This window comes from Mustela erminea, chromosome 10, assembly GCF_009829155.1.
Source record: "Mustela erminea isolate mMusErm1 chromosome 10, mMusErm1.Pri, whole genome shotgun sequence".
Classification (NCBI taxonomy): Eukaryota; Metazoa; Chordata; class Mammalia; order Carnivora; family Mustelidae; genus Mustela; species Mustela erminea.
Genome location: NC_045623.1, coordinates 78,511,856 through 78,538,531, shown reverse-complemented (window position 1 = coordinate 78,538,531; position 26,676 = coordinate 78,511,856). Strand labels below are relative to the sequence as shown.

Genomic DNA, 26,676 nt, shown 5'->3' with positions numbered 1-26,676 from the left:
TGTTTCTGTGTATTTGCATCTGAAGCTGGAATCCTGGAAATTGTGTTAACAACAAAGTAAGTCTAAACTAGAGGAAGAAATAAGTTGGGTTACTTTCTACACTACCTCAGGGAGATCAGTCTTTGGGCTAGGTGCTCTCCTTGAGACCATTCAGATCAGGAGTAGGTGTCAGCCTACTCTTAGCAGTGAAGAGTACACCAGCTGGCACTTGTATGATGCTTGGTATTTTTCGAGGCTTTCTAGCATGTGTCTTCCCATTTGTGTGCTGCAGCCGCCCTGTGAGGTGTTCCTACAGATGAACAGAGGCCCCAAGAAGTTAAGTGACTTGCCCAGGATCATAAACATAACGAGTTAGCAGCCAGAGAGCCAGAACCTCCAGGTCTAGGTCATTTTCTTTATATATTTCCCTGTACTTTACTGCCCCCCACTGTTCACATTTGAATATTCGTAGGTGCTACTGACTGACCTGGAGACATGCAAAGGCGAAGGATAAAATAGGAAAGAAAAAAGCGGCAGGGGAAAAAAAAAGCAGCAGAACTTGGAAAGAGACAACAGAAATGAGAAAAGGATGTTTATGTGATAGTAGATAGGAGTGCCAATAGCATTTTCTGTTATTGGCACAGAGATGATGGGACCAAGTGGATAAAACTGATCTTTTGGGTTATGGATTTGAGTCATTGGTCCCAGCAGGACTGCTTGTCTCTCTGAACAATTTGAATACACACAAACCTTAAAATAGTGCAAAAAGGAAGGAGGAACAAGCTATAACAACGCAAAGAACAGAGGCTTTGTGTTTCCAACTCTACCATTTGCTGTATTGTATCCTTAAGCAAATAACTAATCCTTTGCTTTCTTATTTGTAAAATTGGGACACTATTGTTATCTTTATCATTTGGCTGAGTGAAGATCATTTGAGGGTAGCATACCTGACAAGTAGTTTATGAACTTCGCAGCTCTTAAGTTGGCATCGCAACATTCTTCAGAATCACATTTCTCACCTCTCCTGGGCACACAAAAATACCGGATCCTGCCAGAAGCAGGAAGAGGTGGTTTTCAGGATTTCTAAATCTGAGAAGGGATCTGATAGGCAAAATGCCTCTTTGTTTTAGGATACAATTTAATTCAGGCTCCTGGCACTATTTCTGTCTCCAGCTCCTGTCAGAATGCTCTTTCAGGCTCAGAGCCTGAAAAACCAGTAACTCACCATTCTTCCTGAAAGAATTTATTTACTCTGATTAGGTTGGAGAGTCAGATTAACAAATATTCCTTTGGGGCAGAGGGGGCCAGCCCAGCTTGCTCCTGGTGGATACCAGGCCAGGGAGCTCTGTGCTCCTTGGGGAGGCTGACCAGGTGAGGGAGCTGTGTAACAGCTGTGGGGTAGGGCAAGCTTCTCAGCCCCCACCACTGAGCTACCCCGTCAGTGAGGGACAACACTACTTCTGTCATGGAAGGATTCGGTGAAAGAAAACACTTAACAGTTAGAACTGGCTTCTAAATGTTACCTGATCCTTTTTTTGTAAAGGCCCAGGTAATATTTTTAGCTTGCAAGTCATACATTTCATGTTGTAACTCTTCAACTCTACTGGTGTAGCGTGAGAGTAGCTTTCAGCAGTGTCAGTGAATGAGGGTGAAGTCTTCCAACAGAACTTAATTTAGGAGAACAGGCTGCAGGCCCAATTCCGGCCCATCGGCTCTCCTTCCCAGACCCTTGCTTTCGAGTCCTCCACTGAAATATTTTATTTTTTTCCTCTGTCATACAAAATAGTGTTGTTGTTGTTGTTGTTGTTGTTTTAAGATTTTATTTATTTATTTGACAGTACAAGTAGGCAGAGAGGCAGGCAGAGAGAGAGGAGGAAGCAGGCTCCCTGCTGAGCAGAGGGCCTGATGTGGGGCTCAATCCCAGGACCCTGGGATCATGACCTGAGCCGAAGGCAGAGGCTTTAACCCACTGAGCCACCCAGGCGCACACAAAATAGTGTTTTATTGCTTTCACATGCAGGGATGGTTTAAGTTGAACATTAATGAACAAATGATGAATAAAGTTATGTGAAGTAAGATGTTTACATATCATTTTCCACAGAAACAGAACTTAAAGTGTTACGTTCATACCTTCCTATCAGTTTCATTATGCTTATACCAGTTGCTGTGCCTTCAGTTTTTTTCCAGTTATAACTGTACTCTGGCCCTTGTTTAAAAGATTATGTTGTAGTAGATAGCAGACAGAAACATGTTTTTGTTTTTGAAGGAAAAGTGTTTCTGCTGCCAATTTAAAAATGTGTCCTTGTGAACAGATCTTTAGGGAGAATAATGTGCTGCTAGTTCCAGCCCTTAGTCTTGGGAAACGTGGTTCTTCCAGTAGCGAGTATGAAAAACAGCTTCATACTTAGCTTCTTGGAGCTAGAAACAGACATGCTCAAACATTGAATTTGTCAGTGATCAGGGTTGGGGAAAGGGGTCTCCAGTCAGGCTACATTATTCATTCTTATAGTGGTAGGTACTGTGTAATAACCTGCTAGTAAGTTTGACTAGCTGGTATCCACTTATATAAGGGTTTAGAACTTAAGTAGTAATAGGTTTCTGATACTAAGCTTGTTGCTTTCTTGCGCGATTTAGTAGAAACCTTAGATGAGCTTAAAGACTGTTGACCCCTCTTTTCTCCCTAATCACCCTGCCTTCTTTTGTATTCATCCGTTTATTGCATCCTCAAGTGGTCAGATGAAAGCCTTCCATATCAGATCACCTCTTTGGCATATATGTTGAGTATACGTTGCTCCTGGAGTGGCTTAGTGGAATGACTGGCCCAAGGCTACCAGTTAGTAGTAGGCAGTTAGTAGGCAGCAGGCCAGTTCACAAACACAGGCCTTTCAGTGTCCAGAGTAGTGCTATTTTTCTCCTGAAATTGCTGATTCGAGATTGGTTTTATTGTAGAGAATGTAGGCCTCCTTAAGGCTTGAAATGCTCTTTAGCATGATTGATAATGGTGTATGTCCTTAGGTCCATCTGTACAAACATTAGAACTAAATTGTCTGTTGGTGGAATTGTTTTCTTTCAGAAGTCTTAGCTCTTAAATTTTATTTACACTTTTCTTTGTAGTGTGGAAGAATATCTAAAATAGCAAGTGCAAATAAACTTAAATCCTGTCCCCTTCTTATCCATCTAGTTACTCGTGTTAATATTCTTTCTCTGCATCTCTTACTTTCCATTTGAAATATAACATCCCAACAGTTTGGGCTAATTCAAATAAACCTGGAACTAACTTCAATAAATACTTGAACAGTACTGGAACATAATAAAATGGATGTGAAAGTGCTGCCACTTGGGAAAACTAAAAAGCATGTCATCTAATGACAGAGGAGGACATGATCAAAACGCACGTCACAAAGGGAGTGAAGATCAGTACTTTGAGCATAGGGAGATTCACAGGAATGATTGGGGTTGTCTGTGGCCTAAAGGCTGCAAGTTGGATTCTGCGGGGGTTGGCCATTAAAGGGAAACATGGTACCAGTGTTTAGCTGTTTCAGTCGAAACTGGGCTAGGATATATTTGCTTGCATTTGACAACGAGAGTGTTGTTTTTAAGTGAAACCTGACTGCCTGGAGTGGGTCATCTCTAGTACTTAATAGGAAGCAGTATTGGTCAAGGATTGGGTTTCATTTCAGGGGAGCTTTCTTTGATCTTTTTTCCTTGAACAGTTCTTATGTTAGGGTTTCAGGTATTCTCTCTCAACAATCATGTATTTGGTTTTAGTTATTTCAAAGACTATGTTGGGTTTAGGCATATTATAAAGGACTTTCATAGGAGAATGAGGTATATGCCAAGAAAAGAGAGCTAAAGCCTAAAGGTACAGAGTTTTAGAAACCAGGGAATATTGCAGTAAAACCTTATTTTTTTTGTATTTTAGGAGGTTGATCACTTTGATAGATCCTCTTTCATTCTGATTGTATCACTGAAGGAGGGTTTGGTGAGCCATGGTACCTGGTCAAGAGCAAGAGCTTGAAGATTTCCAAGATCTTAAAAGAGGAGTACTCTGCTTCTGAGATGTTTTGAAAACTGTTTAGATCTTTTTCTTTCTTCATCAGTGATAAAGAGTAGCTGGATATTAGAGTGACAGCTAGATTTTTCCATTCTTGAATGATCGAATTAAATCATATTATCTCCTCAATGATTTTCTCCTCATCTTCCTGCTAATGAATGGCCAAACAGAGGTGTTTTCCCTCCTTCTACTTACCTATAGTTATTAATTTTTCAAACTTTACTAATCTTTCCTGGTCATCTTTCTGAGAATATGCTATCTTTCAAAAGTTTTATACTCAGGAGTGGTATGCACCCATGTTTCCAGGCTTCCAGTATGCCTTGCAGCTTGAGGGCATGTGCATGCGCGCATGCCTGTGTGTGTGTGTGTGTGTGTTGGGGTAGGTTGGGGGGTTAGTGGCATTGTGGCCTTCCTGTCCTGTCCTTTTATCTTAAATACACTTCAGTAGGTCAGTTTCAGGTGGATTTCTGTTTGTTGTCCTTATTTTATTTCTTAAAAATTTATTTGACAGGGGACGCCTGGGTGGCTCAGTTGGTTAAGCAGCTGCCTTTGGCTCAGGTCATGATCCCAGCGTCCCAGGGCTCAGCAGGGAGCCTGCTTCTCCCTCTGACTCTACCTGCCACTCTTTCTGCCTATGCTCGCTCTCGCTCTCTCTCTCTCTGACAGAAAAATAAATAAAATCTTAAAAAAAAATTTTTTTTATTTGACAGACAGAGATCACAAGTAGGCAGAGAGGCAGGCAGAGAAAGAGGGGGAAGCAGGTTCTTCACCAAGCAGAGAGCCCAATGCGGGGTTTGATCCCAGGACCCTGAGATCATGACCTGAGCCAAGGGCAGAGCTTAACCCACTGAACCCTCCAGGTGCCCCTGTCCTTATTTTAAAGGCCCAGAGAGAACCTCATTTATTCTGAGCTTCCCAGAATAGCTTGTATAACCACTTCCTTTGGTTGTTCAGGCAATCCCATTAAGTCTGTGCCAGCCTTTCCAAGAGACCTCTTTTTCTCAGAAGGGCCATACCCAGCAACTCTCTTGCCCATTCATTCAGGAGTAATCAGTCAGACTGTGTGCTAGATGCTGTGAGAAATCCAGAGATGAATCATATTCAGATCCTGTTCACAAGGAGCTTATAAACCAGAAGGAGAAATATGATTAGCCATGCACATAAATAATGATCAAACAAGATAATGTGGTGAGAGCAGAACAGATCAAGGGCTCTGAAGTTCATAGGAAGGAGCGATCATGTTTGGATGGGGATGTTTAGAGAAGACTTTTAGATGGATGGCAGTTGAGTTGAGCATTGGAGAAACAGCCTTTTTGTGATGGACTTTGATTATTTCCTTCTGGTTTTGGAAAGCAGACTGTTTTTAAAAGCAGATAGATTAATAAATATTGGGAGTTGAGATTATTTCTGGCAATAATCATTCAATACTTCATCTGATCCTTACATCTTTTTTTTTTTTTTAAATATTTTATTTATTTATTTGACAGAGAGAGATCACAAGTAGATGGAGAGAGAGGCAGGCAGAGAGAGAGAGAGGGAAGCAGGCTCCCTGCTGAGCAGAGAGCCCGATTGATCCTTACGTCTTTATTAAAGAGTTAACAGACATCTTATTGAAGTATTGTGAAATAATTAATGAACATGAATGATAAATCTAATACTAATAATGAAATGTGGGAAATTCTATGCTGCGTGTTTCTTTTTTTTTTCTTTTTTCAAAGATTTGCTTATTTAGAGAGAGAGCACGAGTGGGGACGGAGGGGAGAGGGAGAGGGAGGGAGAATCTCAAGCAAACTCTGCTGAGCACGGAGGCTGACACAGAGCTTTGTCTCACAATCCTGAGATCACGGCCTGAGCTGAAACCAGGTGTCAGATGCTTAACCATCTGTGCCACTCAGGCGCCCCCTAAGTCACCTGTTTTTGTCGTTGTCATTGTGTTTGTTTAAAGTAGGCTCCTTGCCCAGTGCGGGGCTTGAGCTTAGAATCTTGAGATCAAGACCTGAGTTCAGATCAAGAGTAGGATGCTTAACTGACTAAACCATCCAGGTGCTCCTGCTGCATGTTTCCTGAGTGATCTAAACCGATGCGCTTGATCTTAAGGCAGTTTTGTTGTCAACTGTATATGAATAGCTTTGTCCTGTGGTAGAGATAGTGATTTAACATGGAGCGAAGAGGATCCTGGAGGATCCTCTGACTGGTTCATTTGGTTGAGCATCTGACCTTGGCTCAGGTCATGATCTTAGGGTCCTGGGATCGAGTGCCAGCGTTGAGCCCTGGGCTTGTCCTGGAGTCTGCTTTTCCCTCTCCCTCAGCCCCTCCCCCTACTCATGCTTATGAACGTGCACTCTCCCCCCACCCCCGCCAAAAAAAGGGATCCAGAAATATTAGTCTTTCTTTCTTTTAAATACATACCTTCTCGTTACCCTAGAAAATGGATCTGGCACATTTTCCATAGACTGTAGATGTTACGAATAGGCTGTTTCTGTAGCAAAATCAACTTAGTTATAATTAATGTATTTAATTACTAAAGTAAGAAGTGATAAGATTAACTAAGGTTGGTTTATATTTTTTTGCTTGTTGGGTGGTTTAGTGAGCAAAATTTGTTGCTGATTAGGTTTTGTTATTTAAATCCTGTGCCCCAGAAAATACTGAGAACACCAATTGGTTTTTATAAAATCTTTTGTTTGAGATTTGGTCTAATTTTTTTTTTAAAGATTTTATTTATTTATTTGATAGACAGAGATCACAAGTAGGCAGAGAAGCAGGCAGAGAGAGAGGAAGGGAAGCAGGCTCCCCCCTGAGCAGAGAGCCTGATGCAGGGCTCCATCCCAGGACCCTGGGATCACAACCTGAGCTGAAGGCAGAGGCTTTATTTAACCCACTGAGCCACCCAGGCGCCCCCCTCAGGAAAACCTTTTTAATAAAAGTAGTCAACCTTTTCTAGGAATTTATAGTAACAATTTACATTCTTTCAAGAGGTATTGAAAGAATTATCCTACTAATCATCTCTATGCAAAGATGCTAGAAATCATGTTCCTTGTGAGAAGATCCTCTGTTTCTGATGAGGATACCTTTGTTTTGGAAGTCAGGAATTTATAAAAAGAGGTTTCTGTATGGAAAAATCACAAGGGCTGTAACTCTAAATCCAGAGCTCAAATGGAACTTAGCAAATATAACAATACAAAGAACAGTCAGAGCTGTCCAAAGATGGAAAAGAGCACCTTACCAGTAAGCCAGTTTCCCAGAACCAGGGAGGGAGATGCTCATATTGAAGCTGAGTGACCACCTGGGATGGGATTGTGGGGGTTGACAGAGGTTGGAATAGAGCTGTGAGAAGGTTTTTAGAGGGGTGAGCCTCCATGGCTCTTGATGTCTTTTTTTAAGTCCTAAACTTTAATGATGTAATAAAATACAAAGGACATTATTATTGACTTGTATATTTTGCTATTATCCATTTGTGATTTTCTAATACAGATGGGTCTCTGAAGTTAGAAATTTAAACATTTAATACATTTAAAATTTTAATACATTTCTCAGTTCCAGAAAGAAAGACTTGCTAACTTCTCTTTTGTACCTAACCCTCATTCCCAACAGTGTGTATCTCTGCACCAGCCAGACTGATTCATGATCTAATGACTGCACAGACGTTTGGGAACTGATCACACCAGCACAGCCTTAGTTGGGATAGCTCAAACTTTAAAAGCAGACTGTCCACGGATAAAATTTAAAGGAGCTTCTTGAATTGTGTGCCTTCGTAATGTTTGTGGGAACAGATTAGAGGACAACCAAAGCTTGCTACCAGCTTTCTAAATCTCATTCAGACTGAGCCTGTCCATCATTAGCAAGCGTGCAAAGATCCCACACTGGCCATGGCGCGGTGTGCATCTTCCTCCCTTGACTATAGCAGCTCGTGTGGCAAATTTTGCTAAGATTAGGCCTGTCCATGGATCCATACAATAAAAGGTTAAATTCTTTTTTTAAGTTTTTGATACTTATTTTTATTTCTAGAAAAAGTGTTTTGTTTGCTCCATTTTAAAAGGTTAAGATTCTAGGGGAGCCCGGGTGGCTCAGTCGGTTAAGCATCTGCCTTCAACTTAGATTATGTATGATCCCTGAGTCCCAAGATTGAGCCCTGCATGGGCTTTCTGCTCAGTGGAAAGTCTACTTTTCCCTCTGCCCCTCACCCAGCTTATGTTCTTTCTCTCAAATAAATAGATAAAATATTAAAAAAAAAATAAAAATAAAAGGTCAGAGCCTCTCTTTGTTGTCATCAGTACCTCGTAAGTATCTGTTAAAAATAAACTTCTTTAGATTACTTTGATTTTAGATTTCAAAGATTACTTTGTTCTCAGTGTATCTAAGAGAATAGCGTATAGGCCCTGTGCATACGGTGATGAATGAAAATGTCATGAGAGCTGAGTTGAGAGGACCATACTTGGTTATTGAGGACTGAAGATTTTATCTAGTCATTTCAACTGTGCTTCAACATTCTGCACTTTAATTCCCTCCAGAAACTCCAAGATCATATTGCTTCCTAGTACTTAAGAGTTTCTGTTGATGTATAGAGCTGCTTGTTGGCCTCCAGCACCAGAAATTGGCTCCAAATCTTTTCCCATTACATCATCACCCACTAATGTCATTACACCAGGGTGAAATCTGCTTTGAAGATTGTACTCTTGTTTTCCTTCCATCTCTTTCCTCTCCTCATTTCCTTTAGAAGGAAAAAGAAAGAAAAAAAAATTAGAGCCCTCTTGGACAGTCCCAGGCAAACATTTAAGAGGGAATCAAGCATTTTCAGTCTAAACCTAGATTTATCAGTCTTCATTCCACTCTGCTGACGGAGAGCGATCTGCCCAGCATGGGGTCTGTCTGGAAAGGAACAGGTTTAGTCATGTGACACCTGACTTTGGTGCTTTTCTCTCAGCCCTTCAGAATTGGTTCTTAATGATTTACATAGCTCTCTGCCAGCATCTTGTCACTGGCATGTTAAACCTTTTAATTTTTATTTATTTGTTTAGTTACCTTATTTATTTATTTATTTTTATATTTTATGTATTTATTGGACAGAATCACAAGTAGGCAGAGAGGCAAGCAGAGAGGGGGAAGCAGGCTCCCTGCTGAGCAGAGAGCCCGATGATGCAATGCGGGGCTCGATCCCCAGACTCTGGGATCATGACCTGAGCTGAAGGCAGAGACTTTAACCCACTGAGCCACCCAGGCACCCCTGTTACCTTTTTAAATAATTTCCCAGAATAGAAATTCTTAAGACCTCACTAAGTTTCTTATTCTTTGTGTTTAATTAAACTGTTTTCTTCCATTTAAGTATTTGTCAGATAAGCATTTCAGCCACCTGGAGTTTTTACTTTCCCCCTGTAAATCTTATAAAACTACAATATTATCTTCAGTTAAAACTGGTACAGGGATCCTTATTCATCTTTATCAGTATTTTTCAACCACCTTTTTTTTTTTTTTTTTTAAAGATTTTATTTTATTTATTTGACAGAGAGAGATCACAAGTAGGCAGAGAGGCAGAGAGAGAGAGGAGGAAGCAGGCTCCCCGCTGAGCAGAGAGCCCGATGCGGGACTCGATCCCAGGACCCCGAGATCATGACCTGAGCCGAAGGCAGCGGCTTAACCCACTGAGCCACCCAGGCGCCCCTTTTCAACCACCTTTAAAGCTTTCCGTTGATGGTATGCTTTGGCTTTTCCGTTGATGGTATGCTTTGGCTTTGTTCCTGATAGAAAAGTTCAGGTAAGGAAAGAATTGGGAAGTAGTTTCAGTTCAGAGACTTGGTGCTACCCACTCAATTATTGGCCAAAGCTTCAGTGCTTCTGTGCCCTCTGAGGCAGATTAGCTTGAGGTGGAAGAAATAATAATCCACAGTAGCCTCAAAGAAATGGGACCACAGTATCTAAAACAAAAGAATAAAATGGGCTCCTTTAAGACTTGGGTTTACATTTCTGTACAGTATTAGTCATTGCAATGGACCCTTAAGTTACGGCACGGAGTGTGGGAAACCAAGGTGAACTAGAAAAAAAACATTGGAGGGAATGGCATTGAAAATTGTGGACCAGATAGAGCACCAACCAAGTGCCCTTTTTGTCTCATCCTAAGACAAGACATTAAAAGGTCTTGATTCACATTAAGATTTCAGTTTAGGGGCGCCTGAGTGGCTCAGTCGGTTAAGGCCTCTGCCTTCGGCTCAGGTCATGATCCCAGGGTCCTGGGATCAAGCCTCACATCAGCCCCTGCTGAGCAGAGAGCCTGCTTCCTCCTCTCTCTCTGCCTGCCTCTCTGCCTACTTGAGATCTCTGCCTGTCAAATAAATAAATAAAATCTTTAAAAACAAAAAAAGATTTCAGTTTAAATTTCTACTAATTTTAGGTTTTCTAGTTAGAGCTCCTTGATAGTCTCTGTGGTAGTATAAGTTGGATAGAAGGGGAAACTTTTTCCATATGTTTTTGCTAACATTTAAGTCTGTGTTAAAAAACCTCTTCAGCAGGATTATATACCTTCTCAGATTGAAAAATTAAATGAATTAGTGAAAACAGCCATAAGGAAGGATATAAATAACCTGGACAGAAAGTCTGTCTTTATTACTTCTAATTTATCGCATGTGTGTGTTTGTTTGCAGTTGTCAAAATGTCCACAGAAGGAGGATTTGGTGGTACTAGCAGCAGTGATGCCCAGCAAAGCCTACAGTCCTTCTGGCCTCGTGTCATGGAAGAAATCCGGAATTTAACAGTGGTAAGAAAGAATGAGAAACTTGCAAAGTGTAAAGAGCTGTGAAATGCATAACCCAGTACTTAGAGTAAAACATTTTTAACCTCAAGCACGTAAGCACAGTTCATTCCTGACCTCTGGGTGGGAACATGAAAATATAATTTACCTTAGATGAGGTGACTACAAGGATTTTTTTTTGTATCTTACTGGCTTTCCTTAGGCATGTGGGTGGATAGTGGATGCTTTGACTCAGAGGTAGTAGCTTAATGTGAGGCATATCTTTTAGAGATGCAGAAAAGCAGAGCTATCACCTTCCTTCACCAGCTATAGCTCATTTTTCGGTCCTAATTCAGTGGCTCTGCCAAATTTCTAGAATCTGGTAAACACTGTTGGACAGTTTATTCAACAACAAATCTATTAGAAGCAGGCACTCTTTCTGGGTGTTAAACGATACACGTAGATGACGGTTTTTCTCAACAGCAGCTTTATTGGCATTTTAGGCTGGATAATTCTTTGTTGTGAGGGTCTATCCTGTGCACTGTAGGATGTTTAGCAGCATCTCTGGCTCATTAGATGCTAGTAGCAATCCTCCTCCAGTTGTGACAACCAAAAATACCTCCGAACATTGCAGATGTCTCCTGAGGGCTAAAATCATTTCATTGAGAGCCACTGACTTAGAAGAATCAAATATTACCCTGGCCCTTGCAGAGCTTGCAGTCTAGTAATTACAATCAGAGTCATTTATTCAGTGAATATTTATTAAATACTTAACTGAGTCAGGCACAGTGATGAGTCTGAAGCAGTAAAAAGTCAAAGTGCTCTGGGATTACAGAGGACATAGTACTTAATTCTCCCTGGTTGAGTTAGGGAGGCTTTAAGTAAAGGGACATTTTTCTAGATACTGAAATAGAGAAGCATTCACCAGTTGGAAGGGTAGGCAAGTATATCTTAGGCAGAGAGTATGACATTCATTAAAGGCCTGGAGGCCCAGAGGGAAGGGTCTTACGTTTTGAGGACCAGCAGGAAGTTCAGAGTAGCTGGGGGTTACTCTCTGGGTAGAACAGTGAGGGTAGGAGTAGAGTGGTACGGCAGTGGTAGCAGGAGGTAATGCATTAAAATTAGAATATTTTCAAAGTGTAATGTTATTTCCTTAATGAAGAATGTTTCATTTGGTGCCATTTTAGCAAATACCAAAGGATCTGTCTGTTTTAGATGTGTTATTCCTGCCCTGAAGGCATTAGGCATCCTGGTAGAGCAGACACTGAACTCCTTAACGTAGCACTAATGTTGCACTTTCTTAAAGCTAGTGGCCTTTAAACCTCAAACATAGGAGGTCAGTTTGTTTACTCAACAAATACTTACTATCCACCTGCTGTGGCTGTGCTGGATACTGTGGATCCGGTAGCAAGCTGTACGGACAAGATCATTACACTCGAAGAACATGCATTCCTGTGGGGGAGATAAACTAGAAACAGGTAATGAGTAAATAAAATAAAACAACTTCTCATTATGGTAAATGCCCCCAGTGACTATAGGGATTTAAAAAAAAAAAAAGATTCATATTTTGATGTACTTGTGCATCATGTTTGTTTATATGGAGTATTTTCAGCGACGGAACTTGGCTTGGCGTTTCTTACAGTGGCTTGTGTTCACAATGAATTTCCACTGAGAAGTCATTGTTTCTGTAGTGTGAAGGTGGTGGTTCTCTATACTGCCTCATACGTAAGAGAGGGGAGCAAAAGAAATCATTAAGTAAAAAGTAGGGTATTTTGTTCATATTTTGAGTGGATGATCTCACAGTTAAGCTGCTGAGGTTTTAGTGTAGGAGTTGGACTGGCGTAAAGCTAGCGCCCTCCTGGGCTGTGGTTGGGTTAGGCCGTTGCTGCAGGTCTGCACTCCAGCTTGAGTGTAGAAGCAAAAGTCCAGGATCAGGCAAGTGCCCAGATAAAGTCTTGGGGTTCCAGCTCAGCATTTAACTTTCCTGTATTTTAAGTTTTGATAGGTAAAAAACATATAACAAATGCACCGTCTTAACAATTTTAATTAAAATGTACAGTTCAGTAGTGTCAGGTATATTCACATTCTTGTGAAACCAATCCTAGGACTTTTTCATCTTGCAGAACTGAAACACTATACCTCTGAAACAGCAAGTACCCTTTCTCTGTCTCCCCAGCCCCTGGTAACTACTTTCTGTTTCTGAATTTGGCCGCTCTGAGTACCTCACATAAGTGGAATCATACGATATTTGTCTTTTGCGACGGGCTTAGTTTCACTTAGCATAATGTCTTCAGAGTTCATCCATGTTGTAGCATGTGGCAGGATTTCTCTCCCTTCTGAAGCTGGCTAGTATTCCCTGTCTGTTTATGTACCACATTTGGTTTAGCCATTCATCTGTCAGTGGGCATTTGGGTTGCTTCCCCCTCTTGACTGTAGTGAATGATGCTGTTATGCATGTGGGTATTCAGATATCTCTTTGACACTCTGGGCTCTGATTTTTATTCGACTTGGTTTAATGTTCAGGTTTGATCACCAAAAAACCGGACTGTGGTGTTAACCAACTTTGATTATTTAGATAGCTAGCTAGTCTGCCAGACATTCCAAGTGGGTTGTTTTGAGGGATTCAGTTTTAGTTCACATTTTATGAATCAAGAGAAAGGCCCGCAGGGAGGACAGTTGTCTTTAATGATTCTTCTGTTGATGACCACGGTTTTCTCCCTTTGACGAAGATTCCTAGACCACTACCATGGGGTCTCTTACATCAGATGCTTAGAACAAAGGTTGGCATATAATAGGTGCACGATAAATATTTGAATGAACCAGACTCCTCCATCTCAGCTTTAGTGTAAAACAACATCAGTAGCAAATTCGAGTGAGAATGCTGTCTAGGAAAGCTGGGGCGTTCTTTCCCTTTGTAACACTCTTGCTTTTCCCTCTTCCTGTGGCTTATAAAGGCCTCTGTTTCTCTGACTGCCCCTCGGCCTGTGTAACATGGCCAGATATTTGCGCGTTTAGCCTGTGCCTTTCCAGAACTCAGCAACACTTACAACCAGACTTTCTCAGATATATCAGAGCCTCTTAGGTTGACATCTCAAAATGTCTAACAGATTTTTTAAAAATTCGTATGTTCAGACTGTCCAAACATAAATAAAACTTAGAATATCCATAAGGTGTTGTGCTCTCCCTAAGACTGGGACAAAGATTGTCCAAGAAACAAACTGAAGTTTGCTAGATGATCTATCTCTTGATGTGTTGGGAACTCTGGCCTCAATCATTTTGCAATCGGTTTGCAAAAGCAATTTGTCTTTCATCTCCGCCTGGCCATTACGTTCTTCTCACTCTTAAAAGGCGTTGTAATTATCCATAAATCCAGGTCACTTTCAGCTGGGATTGAAGTTGGTTAAAAATCATACCAAAATGATTGTATACTAGGATGATTGTGCAAAATACTGTATTCTTGCTCAGCAGAGCTCTGGGAACAATAATTAACAGACTTCTTGGCATTGAGTTTAACTCCTCTGAAGACCTCTTTGAAAGCAGGGAAGAAAAAGCTAACTTTGTATTTTTGGGGGCAGGTGGGGAGGTGACCGTGCTGAGTCTTGAAAAATATCTCATCCACCCCATATTCCCTCCATCCCTTTCAGCCCTCGCTTAGCTGTAATTTGATGCATAGGCCACTTTCTTTTAATTGCCAGGTACATCTTTTCATTCTTTGGTGCCTTCAGATTGGACAAGGACATTTTTAACATTGCAGTCAAGCCAGATAACTATTTAAACAAGATCTTGGAGGTGGAAGTTGGTGGACTTTGAGAAAAGAGGTCTTGTGCTGTTTGAGCCCTTCTGTAGAGCCATGCTGCTTAAAGTTTATTGTCTGCGCGAATCACAAGGGAATCTTGTTAGAGTACAGATTCTGCTTTAGTAGGTTTGGAGTGGAACCTGAAATTCTGGATTTCTTTTCAGCTTCCAGGTGATGGCATTGGTGGTCTAAGGAAGGATCTCACTTTGAGTAGCAAGGCTTTAACAATCCTCACTGTAGGTCATAGTCATCAGGAGAGTTTTCAAAACACATGATGCCTGGACTCCACTTTCTAGAATTTCTGTTTCAGTTACTCTGGGGTAGAGCCCAGTCCTCTTGCCTTTTAAAAGCTCCCCAGGTGTTTCTTTTTTTTTTTTTTTTTTTTTTAAAGATTTTATTTATTTTTCAGAGACAGAGGGAGAGAGCGCGAGCGAGCACAGGCAGACAGAGAGGCAGGCAGAGGCAGAGGGAGAAGCAGGCTCCCTGCCGAGCAAGGAGCCCGATGTGGGACTGGATCCCAGGACCCTGGGATCATGACCTGAGCCGAAGGCAGCTGCTTAACCAACTGAGCCACCCAGGCGTCCCTCCCCAGGTGTTTCTAACAGACAGCCAAGGTTGAGAATCACTGCTTTGGAGAGGATCAGAATCTCGACTTTGCTGGAGTGCCTGACTGGGTAGGCCTGGAAAAGATTTCTCATCATTATTTGAAACTCCGGATATTCTTTAGAGCAGCCTGAGACCCATTGACTTTTCCTTGGCTCCAGATTCTCATTGAGTGAATTCAGACTTCTTGAAACTCGGCAGTTTCAGATGGCCGCATTTTTAATGTAGTTCTTTGGTTGCAGTCAGGAGCATGAGAATTTTCTGAGAGAAAATCTGTTCTTCTACCTTCTGATACCACTCCCAAGGGCAGGGGAAAAAAGTATGTGTCAGTTGTTCTTCCACTTGGATCAGCATCAGAAGTTAAATGGTATTCACATCATTTGCATGGTTGCCAATGACAAGGGTCACTGAATTGAAAGGCAGTTAAGTGGACCTCAACCTATGGCTGGTGAGAGCATGCCCTCTCTATTAAGCTTGCTGTAAACCCTTACACGTGACTGGAAAGCTCGGATGAGATTATAGAAGCCTGGGCTGTTGTCAGTGGTAATGAACCACACATACATATCTGAAGATCCACTTTTCTCACACTGCCCCTTGAGATCTCAGGATTTGGGGATCATGAGAAAGTTTCCTGAAAGAAAAGGTTTTTGAGGGGGAGACTTAGAGCAAGGTTTTTGTTGTTGTTTTTTTGTTTGTTTGTTTTGTTTTGTTTCTTTTTTGTCTTTTGTTTTTGGTAAATTTCTGTCTCATTTTATACCTCTGTGAGGTGGGACCTTTTATTGTTTCTTTTGATTGAAAAACAGTCTCATAGAAATTCTAAAAGTAATATTTTTCTCTTTCTCAGATTGGGGAAGGAGGTCTTCTTATCACCTTTGGGCTTTGGTTAAAAACTTTAGAGCTGAGGCGCCTGGGTGGCTCAGTCGGTTAAGTGTCTGCCTTTAGCTCAGGTCATGAACCCAGAGACCCCGGGATCGAGCCCCAGATTAGGCTCCCTGCTCATCGGGAAGTCTGCTGCTTCTTCTGACCTGCTCCCCTCTTGTGTTCTCCCTGAAATAAAAAAAAAAAAAAAAATCCCAAAAGTCTTAAAATATATTGTTTAAAAAGTTCTATGTATGAATGAAATCGTGATAGTATTTGTCGTTCTGTGACTGACTTATTAAAAAAAAAGAAAGGAAGAAATCTTAGAGCAGTTGTGTGGAAATACATAAATAAGCAAGCTGGGTGAGCATTGCACGTGCAAGCGAGTTATTAGGTCTTGTGGCCATAATCTTGTGCTGGCGTATCTCCTGGGAGGTCTTCCAGAGGAATTATCCCCAGCATTCTCTTGGCATTTCTGTTGAGCATCATCGTTTTGTGTGATCTGCCACACAAGAAGGAAGACCAGTGATTGTTTTTGGTGGTTAAATGTTTTTTTAAATCCCTTTAGGGTCTGGCCCCAAGCCAGCATTCTCTTTCCCGCTGCTTCTGTCTGTACTAAGATCATACATCTGAAACTTAAATGACCATGTTTTTTGTGTTGCTGTCCTTCTGCTTTTGTCTGAATGACATTCTCCTACTTTTCCAACAAGCAAATTCTGTAACATCCCTTAGACACAGTTCAGATGTCAGCCCTTCTGCGGAGCATTTGCCAGTCCTCTCGTTCATTCCAGCCCCTCCCCTGCCTCCACCCCCAGCGGGTTATTTCCTTTCTTGTCCCTGTGGGATTTTACACCCCGACCCTACTATAGCATAGAGGGTTATAATATTTTTCTGTGGCAGTCTCTAACAATTAAACTATAATCTGTTCAAAGGTAAGAGTAGATTTGCATCTTTTACGCAGTAGTGGGTCCCATACACTCACTCTTAGTTGAGTTGCATGAATGAGAAATGAGAACAGTAAATATATCCTGCTGTCTTTTTAGGGCGAGATTTTAATAATTTGGACTTGTAAAGCTCCTCCAGTCCAGGGTTAGTTCTAGTAGAGGCTTTATGGAAAATGTTTTACCTAAGCTGGGAAGGGAAAAGATAAAAAATTGGTGTTGGAAGTTTATAGAGGTGAGTGGTCCCAAGCTGCTTTTTGGGTTTATGAGGAGAAATCCAGTGTTTCAGTGTACATTCTATCATAATAAACTCTTCCTTCTGTAGTTATAAAAATGGATTCTGGGGAGGCTGGTGACCTTTTCCCAAAAGGCCCCACTGCCTTCTTTGGCATATAGTTGAGGGTTTCTGTTGTTGGTCTTGGAAAAGAAAGTTCACTTATGCATGTTCAGTATACCAAATCTCAGCCAATAGCTGCTCCTTCCATAAAGTGATGGTGCAAATTCCCCGGTGAGCACCTTGGGCTTGGTGAGTCACATTTCAGACCACTTACAGAATCTGGCACTTGACACCTGACCCAATAGAGGTTTCGCTGATTTTAGCCAATCTCTGCCTTTGCATCTTTCTCTTCACTGCAGCTTTGAAACCTAGAATTGATTTTTATTTCTAGAATTGCATCCATCACTGGGCATGTGTTTGAGTACCAGTAGTATCAGAATAAAAAAGGGCTTAAATCACAAATAATTGAAGTAGTGCTGGTCAAAAGCCCTTTCCTAAAATCCTATCCACATTAAAGTTATGTGGTTTCCTCCCAGCCCAGTCCTGTTGGTTAAAGGAAAAAGTGCTAGGGCTGTTCTAAAAGGCAGCTAATCAATTCACCCTTTTTTCCCCCATACTCTTCCACTCCTGCCCTCACCCCCAAGCAAACTTTGGAGACAAGGCCTTTGCTGCTGGGGTGGGAAAGGCCCTCCTCGCTGATTTCTGGTGTTAGTTTAGTGTAAAGGTCAGAAGTAGCCAGTGCTGGCCAGTACTGGCTGAAGACAGCTGTGGGTCACTGTGATCTGGTGCTGCACCTTGCCCTTGTAGTCCCAGAATAGAAGAAAGACCTGGCAACTTAAAGGAATGCCCCTGAGGCAAAAATCTCATTTTAACCTGCATATTGCAGACCTGGTAAGCTTTGTGGGGGAGGTACAGAGGAAACACTCATAGTGCATCTCTATATTGTGCCAGCAAAGAATCTGATATTGTTTGGGTCTGCTTTTCATGAGGGTGCTGGTAGATGGCATCATAAATTTATTCTGAAACCCTTTAATTGCTTGAAGCTTTGCATGGGCTAAGAAGAATTTTGCTCCGGGAGTTGGATTCTCTTCTTTTAATCTGTACCTCCTCTCCTACTGTTTTTCCAAAAAGGAGGAACTAGGCCAGTCACAGTGTTTCATGGTGCCTGTCATGCCCTGCTGGTTGTCCCCACCATTTATGTGCCTTTTATTACTCATTTCAGAAAGATTTCCGAGTACAGGAGCTCCCACTGGCTCGTATTAAGAAGATTATGAAACTGGATGAAGATGTGAAGGTGAATTCATATTCGTTTTTATTATTCATATTGAAGCTGTGATGGTGGGTAGATTGTCGCTCCTTTTTGTAGTGCTCAAAGTTTAATTAAACAGAATGAATATATCGTTATTGTCTCTTGCTTGTTTTATTTGGTTCCTGTCTAAAATTGTTAAGTGAGCCGAATTTGAACAGTTTTAATTATTATATAGTGCTTCTCTGGAAATTAGGGATATCCTGTTTTCCAGATGTTGATAATATGCTGAGAGTTTGCTTTTTGAGTCACCCATCTTTTCACTGTGCAGGGTGAACACAAATCGTCAAATCAGCAGGACAGTGCATCTTCTCAATTAGCATCTTACTGCTGTCTCTACCTGTCAGTGTGAGCTCTAAGAAATGTTTAGGAATGATACTGCTCCCGTTCTAACTTTTCTGTCTGTGAGTTGTTTTATGTGACTTAACGCCTGTGAAAAGGTTTCCTTGCAAGTGGCTATTTCTGTATACCTAAGGGCCCACCTCCCATTTCAACTCCCAGAGAGAAAGTAACGCTCTCTCCTTATCACTCAAAACTAATAGTCCCCTGGGTTTGTATAGAAAGCTAAGCTAACAGTTCACAGTAATTTCCCCTTTTATTAGCTCTCATTCCTTCTCATGGTAACCCTGTGAGATTTGTTAGGATAAGAATTATATAGGGCCATCATAAAGATATGGAAATAGACACAAAGGGGTCAAAAGTGACTCACCCAGAGTAAAAGAACCAAGATCCCAGTTCTTATCTCCTGCTTCCTTAACTCCAGACCTCTTCCCATGGCTCTGTCCTGCACAGACCACCTCACCAAGGGTTCAAGGGTTCAAACAAGGAGTCTTGTTTGACCAAGAGCTTGAACTTCGAAGTCAGACATGACAAGGCAGCTTACATTACTTGAGCACTTACTAAATGCCAGGCCCTGTGCTGGGTGCTTTTACATGAATCACCTCATTTGATTCCTGCAGCAACACAGGAAGGTTGTGGGAAGGTTGTCTTCTTTTTCATTATGTGAAAAATGAAGCCCAGAAGGATGGGAAGCCTGAAATTTTATCTGAATCCATTGGCTCTCAAACTTACTATCTTTCCCCACATTGTCTCTCCTTAGATTAGAACCTAAACCCTGCCACTTACTGGCTCTGTGGCCATGGGCAAGTCACTTCCTCCTAAACCCTAGTTTCTTTGAAAGTCTCTTACGAAAATAAGAAAGTGCATGGTAGGTCCTAGAAAAGTAAGTATCCTTCCCTCTTCCTTTCTTCTACCAGCTATCTGCTTTGTCCCCCCTTGTGGATTTATTTTACCTTAGAATTTCTTGAGGCTGTCACCTTCTCATTTTCCAGACCTTGCCTCATTGTCCATGGCAGGACATGAGGCAAGGGACAAAACTGGTTTGAATGACATGCTGGTGATTGACAGGGAGGGCCTACGTCTGTTGCAGATGATCAGTGCAGAAGCCCCTGTGCTCTTTGCCAAGGCAGCCCAGATTTTTATCACAGAGTTGACTCTTCGAGCCTGGATCCACACAGAGGATAACAAGCGCCGGACTCTCCAGGTAACGTGGACATCCGTGGGGGACCTGGGCAAGCAGCTGTCTTTGCCTTAACCTGCTTCTCTTGCGTAGTTTTGGGCCAGAGATTGTTCTTCCTTAGATTTCTGGCAAACTGATGTGTGAAATTGGCATCTTCCTCCACTGTTTTGAGGCAGACTTAACCCTGTACCATAATAGTATTTCCCCACCAAGGATCTTCATTGCCAGTTCTTGTGGTTTTCACAGCTCAGTGGCTGAACTCTTCAGTTGGTGAGGTCTCCCTATAAACAGGCTAACAGGATACTAATCTATTTCCAGATGTAAACAGCTTCTGGTTGGAAGCCCTGAGAGACTCCAGGAAAGAAAGTCCCAGGAAGAATCCATCTCACTGACTTTATTTGCCCTTTTTGTTCCCTTCCTGGGAATCCTTTCCTTCTTTTTCATTTTCTTTTTATTTTAATACAGAAAAAAAAAATTCATATTGTGTGAAGACCCTTGGTCATTGGCTCTAGAGGCCTTTCTCTTAACAGCCAGGCCCCAGTTCTTAGAGGAAAGGTTTCCCAGACATAGAGGAAGGGTGTGATAGAAGATATTGGCAGTCTTTCAATAACAAAGCCAAGAAAGTAAATTGTTTTCTCCTTTGTTTCCCATTACTTCCAAATTGAAGATGCACGCATATTTATTCTACAAATATTTATTGAACACCCACAATGTGCCAAGAGCTGTTCTGGGCTCTGGGGATCAACACACAAAACAGATCCAAACCCCCACCCTTGGGAAACCTATATTCTAGTGCAGCTAAACATGGCAAACTTACTCGATGCTGCTTTGAAGGAAGCCTATGGCTCTAGAGAGATCCAGTTAAAGTTACCTTCAAGATCAGTTCAGATTAGGGGCACCTGGGTGGCTCAGCTGGTTAAACATCTGCCTTCGGCTCAGGTCATAATCCCAGGGTCCTGGAATCGAGCCCCACATTGGACTCCTTCCTCAGCGGGGAGCCTGCTTCTCCCTCTCCCTTTGCCTTCCACTCCCCCTGCTTGTTGTTCTCTGCTAAATAAATAAATAAAATAAAGATCAGTTCAGACTAAAAAGTAAAATAAGCAAAACACTTGGACAGGCCCTTCAAAAAAGAAGATATCCTGGGATCCTCAGTTAAGACATCTGACTTCGGCTTGGGTCATGATCTCAGGGTCCTTGAGCTCAAGCTCCACGTCGGGCTCCCTGCTCAGTGGGGAGTCTTCCTGAGATTCTGTCTCCCTCTGCCTTTCCCGAGCCCTGCTCCCATGCGCTCTCTCTCAAATAAATACATAATCTTTAAAAAAAAAAAAAAAGATATCCAAATGACCAATAAGCATATGAATAGGTGTGCAACATCATTGTCCCTTGGGAAATAGAAATTAAAATGACAAGACACTAGTTTACACCCACTGGAATGGGGCTGACGGTACCACGTGTTGGTGAGGAGGTGGAGTGACTGAAACTCCTGTTGCTGGGCTGAATGTGAAGTGTATAATCACTCTGGGAAACTTTTTGGCACTTTATAATAAGCTTAAACATATCCCTGCTGTATGATACAGCCATCCCACTCCTGGATATATACCCCAAAGGGTGGACTTTGTTGTATAAGAATGTTCATAACAGCCTTGTTTATAATAGCCAAAGACTGGAAACAACTCAAGTATCCATCAAGATAGGGATATATAAACAAAAGGGATATGTTCATATAATGGGTTACTGCTGAACAGCCACAAAAACAGTTGATCCATCCAGCCTGGGTGAATCTGAAAAAATTACCTTAAGCAAAAGAAACCGGAGGAGAAAATCATATAGCACATGATACCATGTACTGTCACCATCTATGGTGATAGAAATCAGAGTAGCACTTCCCTCAGATTCGGGGGGCAGGCCGTTGGTTGGAAGGGTTAGAGGACACTTTATAATCTTATCTAGGTGATAGCTACCTGGCCATATGTATTTGTTAAAATTCATCAAACCTGTGTCCTTAAGATTCCTGTGTTTTACTGAATATGAGTATTCAGGAAAATATCACTAGCATTAAGAGAATGTTAAAAAGACCAACTTAAATATATTTGTGTTTCCCAAATACTGTAGAACACTTGGTGTATGTTTGGAGGTGCTCATTATTTTGTTCCCCACCCTTGCTGCTCCCCCCCAGTTCCATCCATAGATGAGCTGTTTAGATAGCTTTGAGTAGGTGACATCATCAGGAATGTGATACTATATCGTACTGATCTTAAATGAGACCTGGCAGCCTTAAGATGCTCCCTGCTTCGGTTGGAGGGTTTATTATCAAGCTGATGGTTGGCAAGAAGGGTGGATTGGAGTTTTGCATTTCAGTGGCTTGGGGCCATCACAGAGACAAGGGAAGGGAAAAACAGAAAATTTCCATCCCCTTTTCTTTTGTCTGGTGAGTCACCTCTTTAAAGATGTGATGTATAGAGATTGCTAGGCATTTCTGCTATCATGTTGACTTTCTCCCCCAATATTTTATTATGGAAAACATTCAGACATAAGCACATAGTGAGTACCTGTATACTCACCGCCTAAATCCTACTGTTAACAGTTTGCTCGCTTCATCCTATCTGTCTCTCTATCCATCGAGTCACATATTTTTTTTTTTTTAAGTGGCTCCACGCTGAGCCCCAACACAGGGCCCAAACTCATGACCCCAGGATACAGACTTGAGCTGAGATCAAGGTTGCTTAACTGACTGAGCCACCCAGACACCCCCATCTATTTTTAAATGCATTTCAAAGTTTACTTTGCCTAAAGACTTCAACACAGGTATCATTCACTAGAGTTCACTATATTGTTTCCTGTTTGTTTTGCTTTAAAATGATCATACAGTGAAAAGTACTCCTATCTTAAGGATACATAGTATGTTTAAAAAAAAATTTTTTTTTTTTAGTTTTTAATTAAAAAAAAAAAACAACTAGTTTTATTATTTAAAGAAAGGGAGTATTACTTTTCGAATTCCAATGGAACCAGGGCTTGGTTTCAGAATCTTTTAGTCAGTTCTAGTAACTTCAGACTTCTGGTATTCATATCACATTAAACAAGACTTAAACCGTGGATTTAACATTGTGACTTTACTATTTATTTATTTAAAAGGATTTTATTTTTTTTATTTGACAGAGGGACGGCAAGAGAGAGAATACAAGCAGGGGTAGTGGAAGAGGGAGAAGCAGGCTTCCCGCCGAGTGAGGAGCCTGATGCAGGACTTGATCCCAGGAGTTCAGGATCATGACCTGAGCTGAAGGCAGACGTTTAACGACTGAGCCACTCTGGCGCCCCTAAGTTGTGACTTTAAATTCCAAAATACAAATCATAGACTTGTGGGAACTAACATTCTACAGATCGATGAGTAGAAAATATTGTAAGAAGTTATTTAATTAGGATTTCCGTAGAGATACCAAAAGGTTGTAAGACTGAATAATAGCCTAACCTTGCTAACCACACAAGAAACAGAAACCTGCCCATTGAGATTGCTGGATTTGTACGAACTTAGCTGGAGTACGACAGTTTAAAAGCTGTGGAGAGGACTTGGGGTAGGATCCGGCAGAGGTGGTTGTTGTAATTGGAGGCTCAAATACTCAGTTTGTAGAGCATGAACTAGGTGCATATCTTCTTTGTCAGTGTCTGCCCATCAAGTCTGACATGAGATTTATGAGTTTGGCTGTGCTTATTTCAGCTATAGCCTTGGCTGTGGTCGTTGAGTTTGGCTTAGAAGTCATGTGGAGGGTGTAAAGCCAAGTGAACTAGTTTCTCCCCAGGCTAATTTTTAACCCTGCTTTTCTTTGTTACAGAGGAATGATATCGCCATGGCAATTACAAAATTTGATCAGTTTGACTTTCTCATCGATATTGTTCCAAGAGATGAACTGAAACCTCCAAAGCGTCAGGTAAGCTTGGACGGCCTTGCTCCTGCTTCTGGCTGAAGAGCACCTTGCACACTCGTGTCAGATACGCTCCTTTTCCTCTCTCAGCTCAAGTCATTTGCTGTTCCTTTTGTTTTTCTTTGTCTAGACCAGATCCATCCTTAACATCTCCCTCTGTTACTCATTTATGGATACTTTTAACTCAGTGCCTCTGAGGTGGTATTTCAGTGAAAGTAGACAAAATAAGAATTAAAGAGAAGTTACAGACAGTAAAGTGAAGCTCTTTTCAAGGTACCGTAGAGAGTCTCTCAGAGTTCTTAACATGGAATGGGAGAACATTCGTAGCAAGGTACAGATTTTAGATTCTCAAGATTTAAAGAAACAGCTTCTCTGCGTGCACAGTGGTGTTGGAGTGAATGGACTTGGGTTTTCTCTTACTCTGGATTGCGGTTCTCTGTGTCGTGCTTGAGCTATACATTAGATCACCTGCTAGGGTTTCAAAAATACTGGCGTCCAGTCTTCACCCCACACCAGCTGAATCAGAATCTGTGTTGGGGGGGAGGCCCAGGTCGCAGTACTTTTTAAAACTTTTCAGATGTTTTTCATGTGCAGCCAAATTTGAGAACCACCACTTAAACCGTTTTCCAAGCAATCACGGGAAAGAATGTGACTATCTCCGCCTCTCTTTTGCCTGCCCCTCTCTAGAGATCACACTGACTTTTTTTCAGCACTTTGGGTGCATCAAACTCTTAACTGCAATTTTAATAGACCCCTTTCCTGTATAGCTCATTGTTTGAGGCATGCGGATTACATGACTTGGTAGGTGTGGTTAGAGACGCTTGGGGAATAGTGGCAGTGTCCGGCAGGAGCAGAGCTGTGCTTTTGTTCCGCTTGCTTTATCTTGTTAATGAAATTTTGAGTGTTTTTAATGAATTATTTCATAATATATTATCCTTAGAACAGAGTCATTCAGTGACAACCATTCTCCTATGCTGTCTCGCACTAATAACCAGTCAGGAAGTGTAGAAGTGCGCATCTTAAAGGACATCTATAATCCTGACCCTGCCTGGGGGCCTTTGGATCAGCAGGCCCTCTGTCCCCTCCTTGTTAGAGCAGGGCGCCTCACTGCGGCTCCGTTCTTTCTGGGCAGTCATTGCTACTGTAAACATCCTTGACTGGAAGCTGTAAGGTGTTCAGAGGAGCTTTCAGTCGGATGTTTACAGCGGCAGGCTGCCACGGTCGTCCCCAGCTGCGCAGCGCCTTTGAAACCATTGCAGGTTTGTGCCCACGGGCTCAGTTCCTCGTCTTGGGGTGTTTCCCTCCTCTCTGAGAAGTCCCTGCCACAAGAACTCAGACCACTTCTCTTCCTCCAAAACAAATGCTACCACGCCCCTGCTCTCCTTGTTGGAATTTGTTTCAGAAACCCCCTTTAAAAACAAGGTGGTGAGAGCCCTGTGACAAAATCAGGCCTTGTGCTAACGCCTACTCATTCTCTTTGGGCTGTCTGCTGAACCAAGCGGCTGGAGGGAAGGGTCGTGTCCTGTCCCTTCCTCGGGTCCTCAGTGCCTGGCGCTCTCGCAATGTCAGATAGCTCCTAGTTCCATCCTAGCCTGACCGTAGTGCTGTGATCCATTCCCTTTTAAAGTGTGTCTAGCTGAAACAGCTCCTTGCTGCCTGGATTCAGGTCTTTGTAGGTGTTCAAGCCATTGATTGGAGTCCTACTGGGGACAGCTGCTGCCTGGCCTTTGAAAGGTTGAGATTGCTGAAAGCTGGCCTGAAATTCTAAGATAGCACTTTTAATCCTCTGTAGACATGAAGTTTTCCCCAGCTCCAAATTGGCTGGCACCTCCTTAAGTCCTTTAAAAGCGCCTACTCTCCAAAACTCACCCTTTCTGAAGGAGGCAGCAGTTCATTGTGGCTACTGAAGCGAAAGTACTTTTTTCAGTCTGGGGCTGGCTGCACAGCTCCATAGTGATGGCCCGAGGATGGGGTGCTGCTCATTCTCTGACGTCTGTCAGTCTCCACTTCTGAAAAGATTCCGAGAGCAAGCCCTCTCTGGTCAGGGAAGCCAGTGTGAAAGCTGGGCAGATGCCCTATCCTGAATTGATCCAGTCATTTGGAGATTGTTCTAGCACAGGGGGTAATTCCCCACTGCCAGAGAAAGAAACTAGCCAGAAATATTGAGGTGTAGATCTAAGGTCCTTGACTTCTCAGAGATGCTTGGACATTTCTCTTGTTCTTCGGGGAAGCAAGTAGACTGTTCAGAAGCAGAGGGTATTTGAAGCTGACTTCTACCCCACTAAAGCTATGAGTTGAAAGTTCCTGCCCATTGAAATGTCATTTTCTCTTCACCCATTTCTTTAAACCAAACATAATCATTCCTTTGCTAGCTTGCCCTCCATTGGCCGGATGAGTCTTCATGATGCAGAAGAACCTTAGATGTGCCTCCTTCCATCCCAGTGATTCGAGAGCAGTCACGCCTGATCCTCAAAACGCTGCTCTGAGCGCCTCCCCTTGGTACTTCCTGAGTGTCCTGGGCACTGCCTGTTTCCCGAACAAGAAGGTGTGGTAGGCAGGATAGGAGAAGCTCTTTACGTGCTGTCACCATTTTTGGCAGGAAGTATTTTGGCTTCCAAAAGGGCTGCTTCAAGGAACTGCTTTTTGTTTGGCAGAAAGACTATATTCACTTGCAGGTTAGTTGCAGTGAGAGAGAACTGGAGACAAAT

At 42.1% G+C, this 26,676-nt stretch overlaps 1 protein-coding gene across 10 annotated transcripts in view; it reads left to right on the top strand.

The window, feature by feature from the left end:
* Positions 1-26,676, top strand: part of NFYC (nuclear transcription factor Y subunit gamma) — a 68,137-nt gene that overhangs the window by 27,468 nt on the left and 13,993 nt on the right. For 9 of the 10 annotated variants that reach the window (XM_032360871.1, XM_032360875.1, XM_032360874.1 and 6 more), the window contains 4 exons: positions 10,666-10,778; positions 18,449-18,520; positions 19,962-20,075; positions 23,879-23,974. In XM_032360871.1, the coding sequence (XP_032216762.1) occupies positions 10,674-10,778; positions 18,449-18,520; positions 19,962-20,075; positions 23,879-23,974 (387 nt within the window). In that variant the 5' untranslated portion in view covers positions 10,666-10,673. Of the gene's footprint in view, positions 1-4,035; positions 4,059-10,665; positions 10,779-18,448; positions 18,521-19,961; positions 20,076-23,878; positions 23,975-26,676 lie in introns of those variants that run through there. The other variant, XM_032360877.1, reaches the window with a different exon arrangement.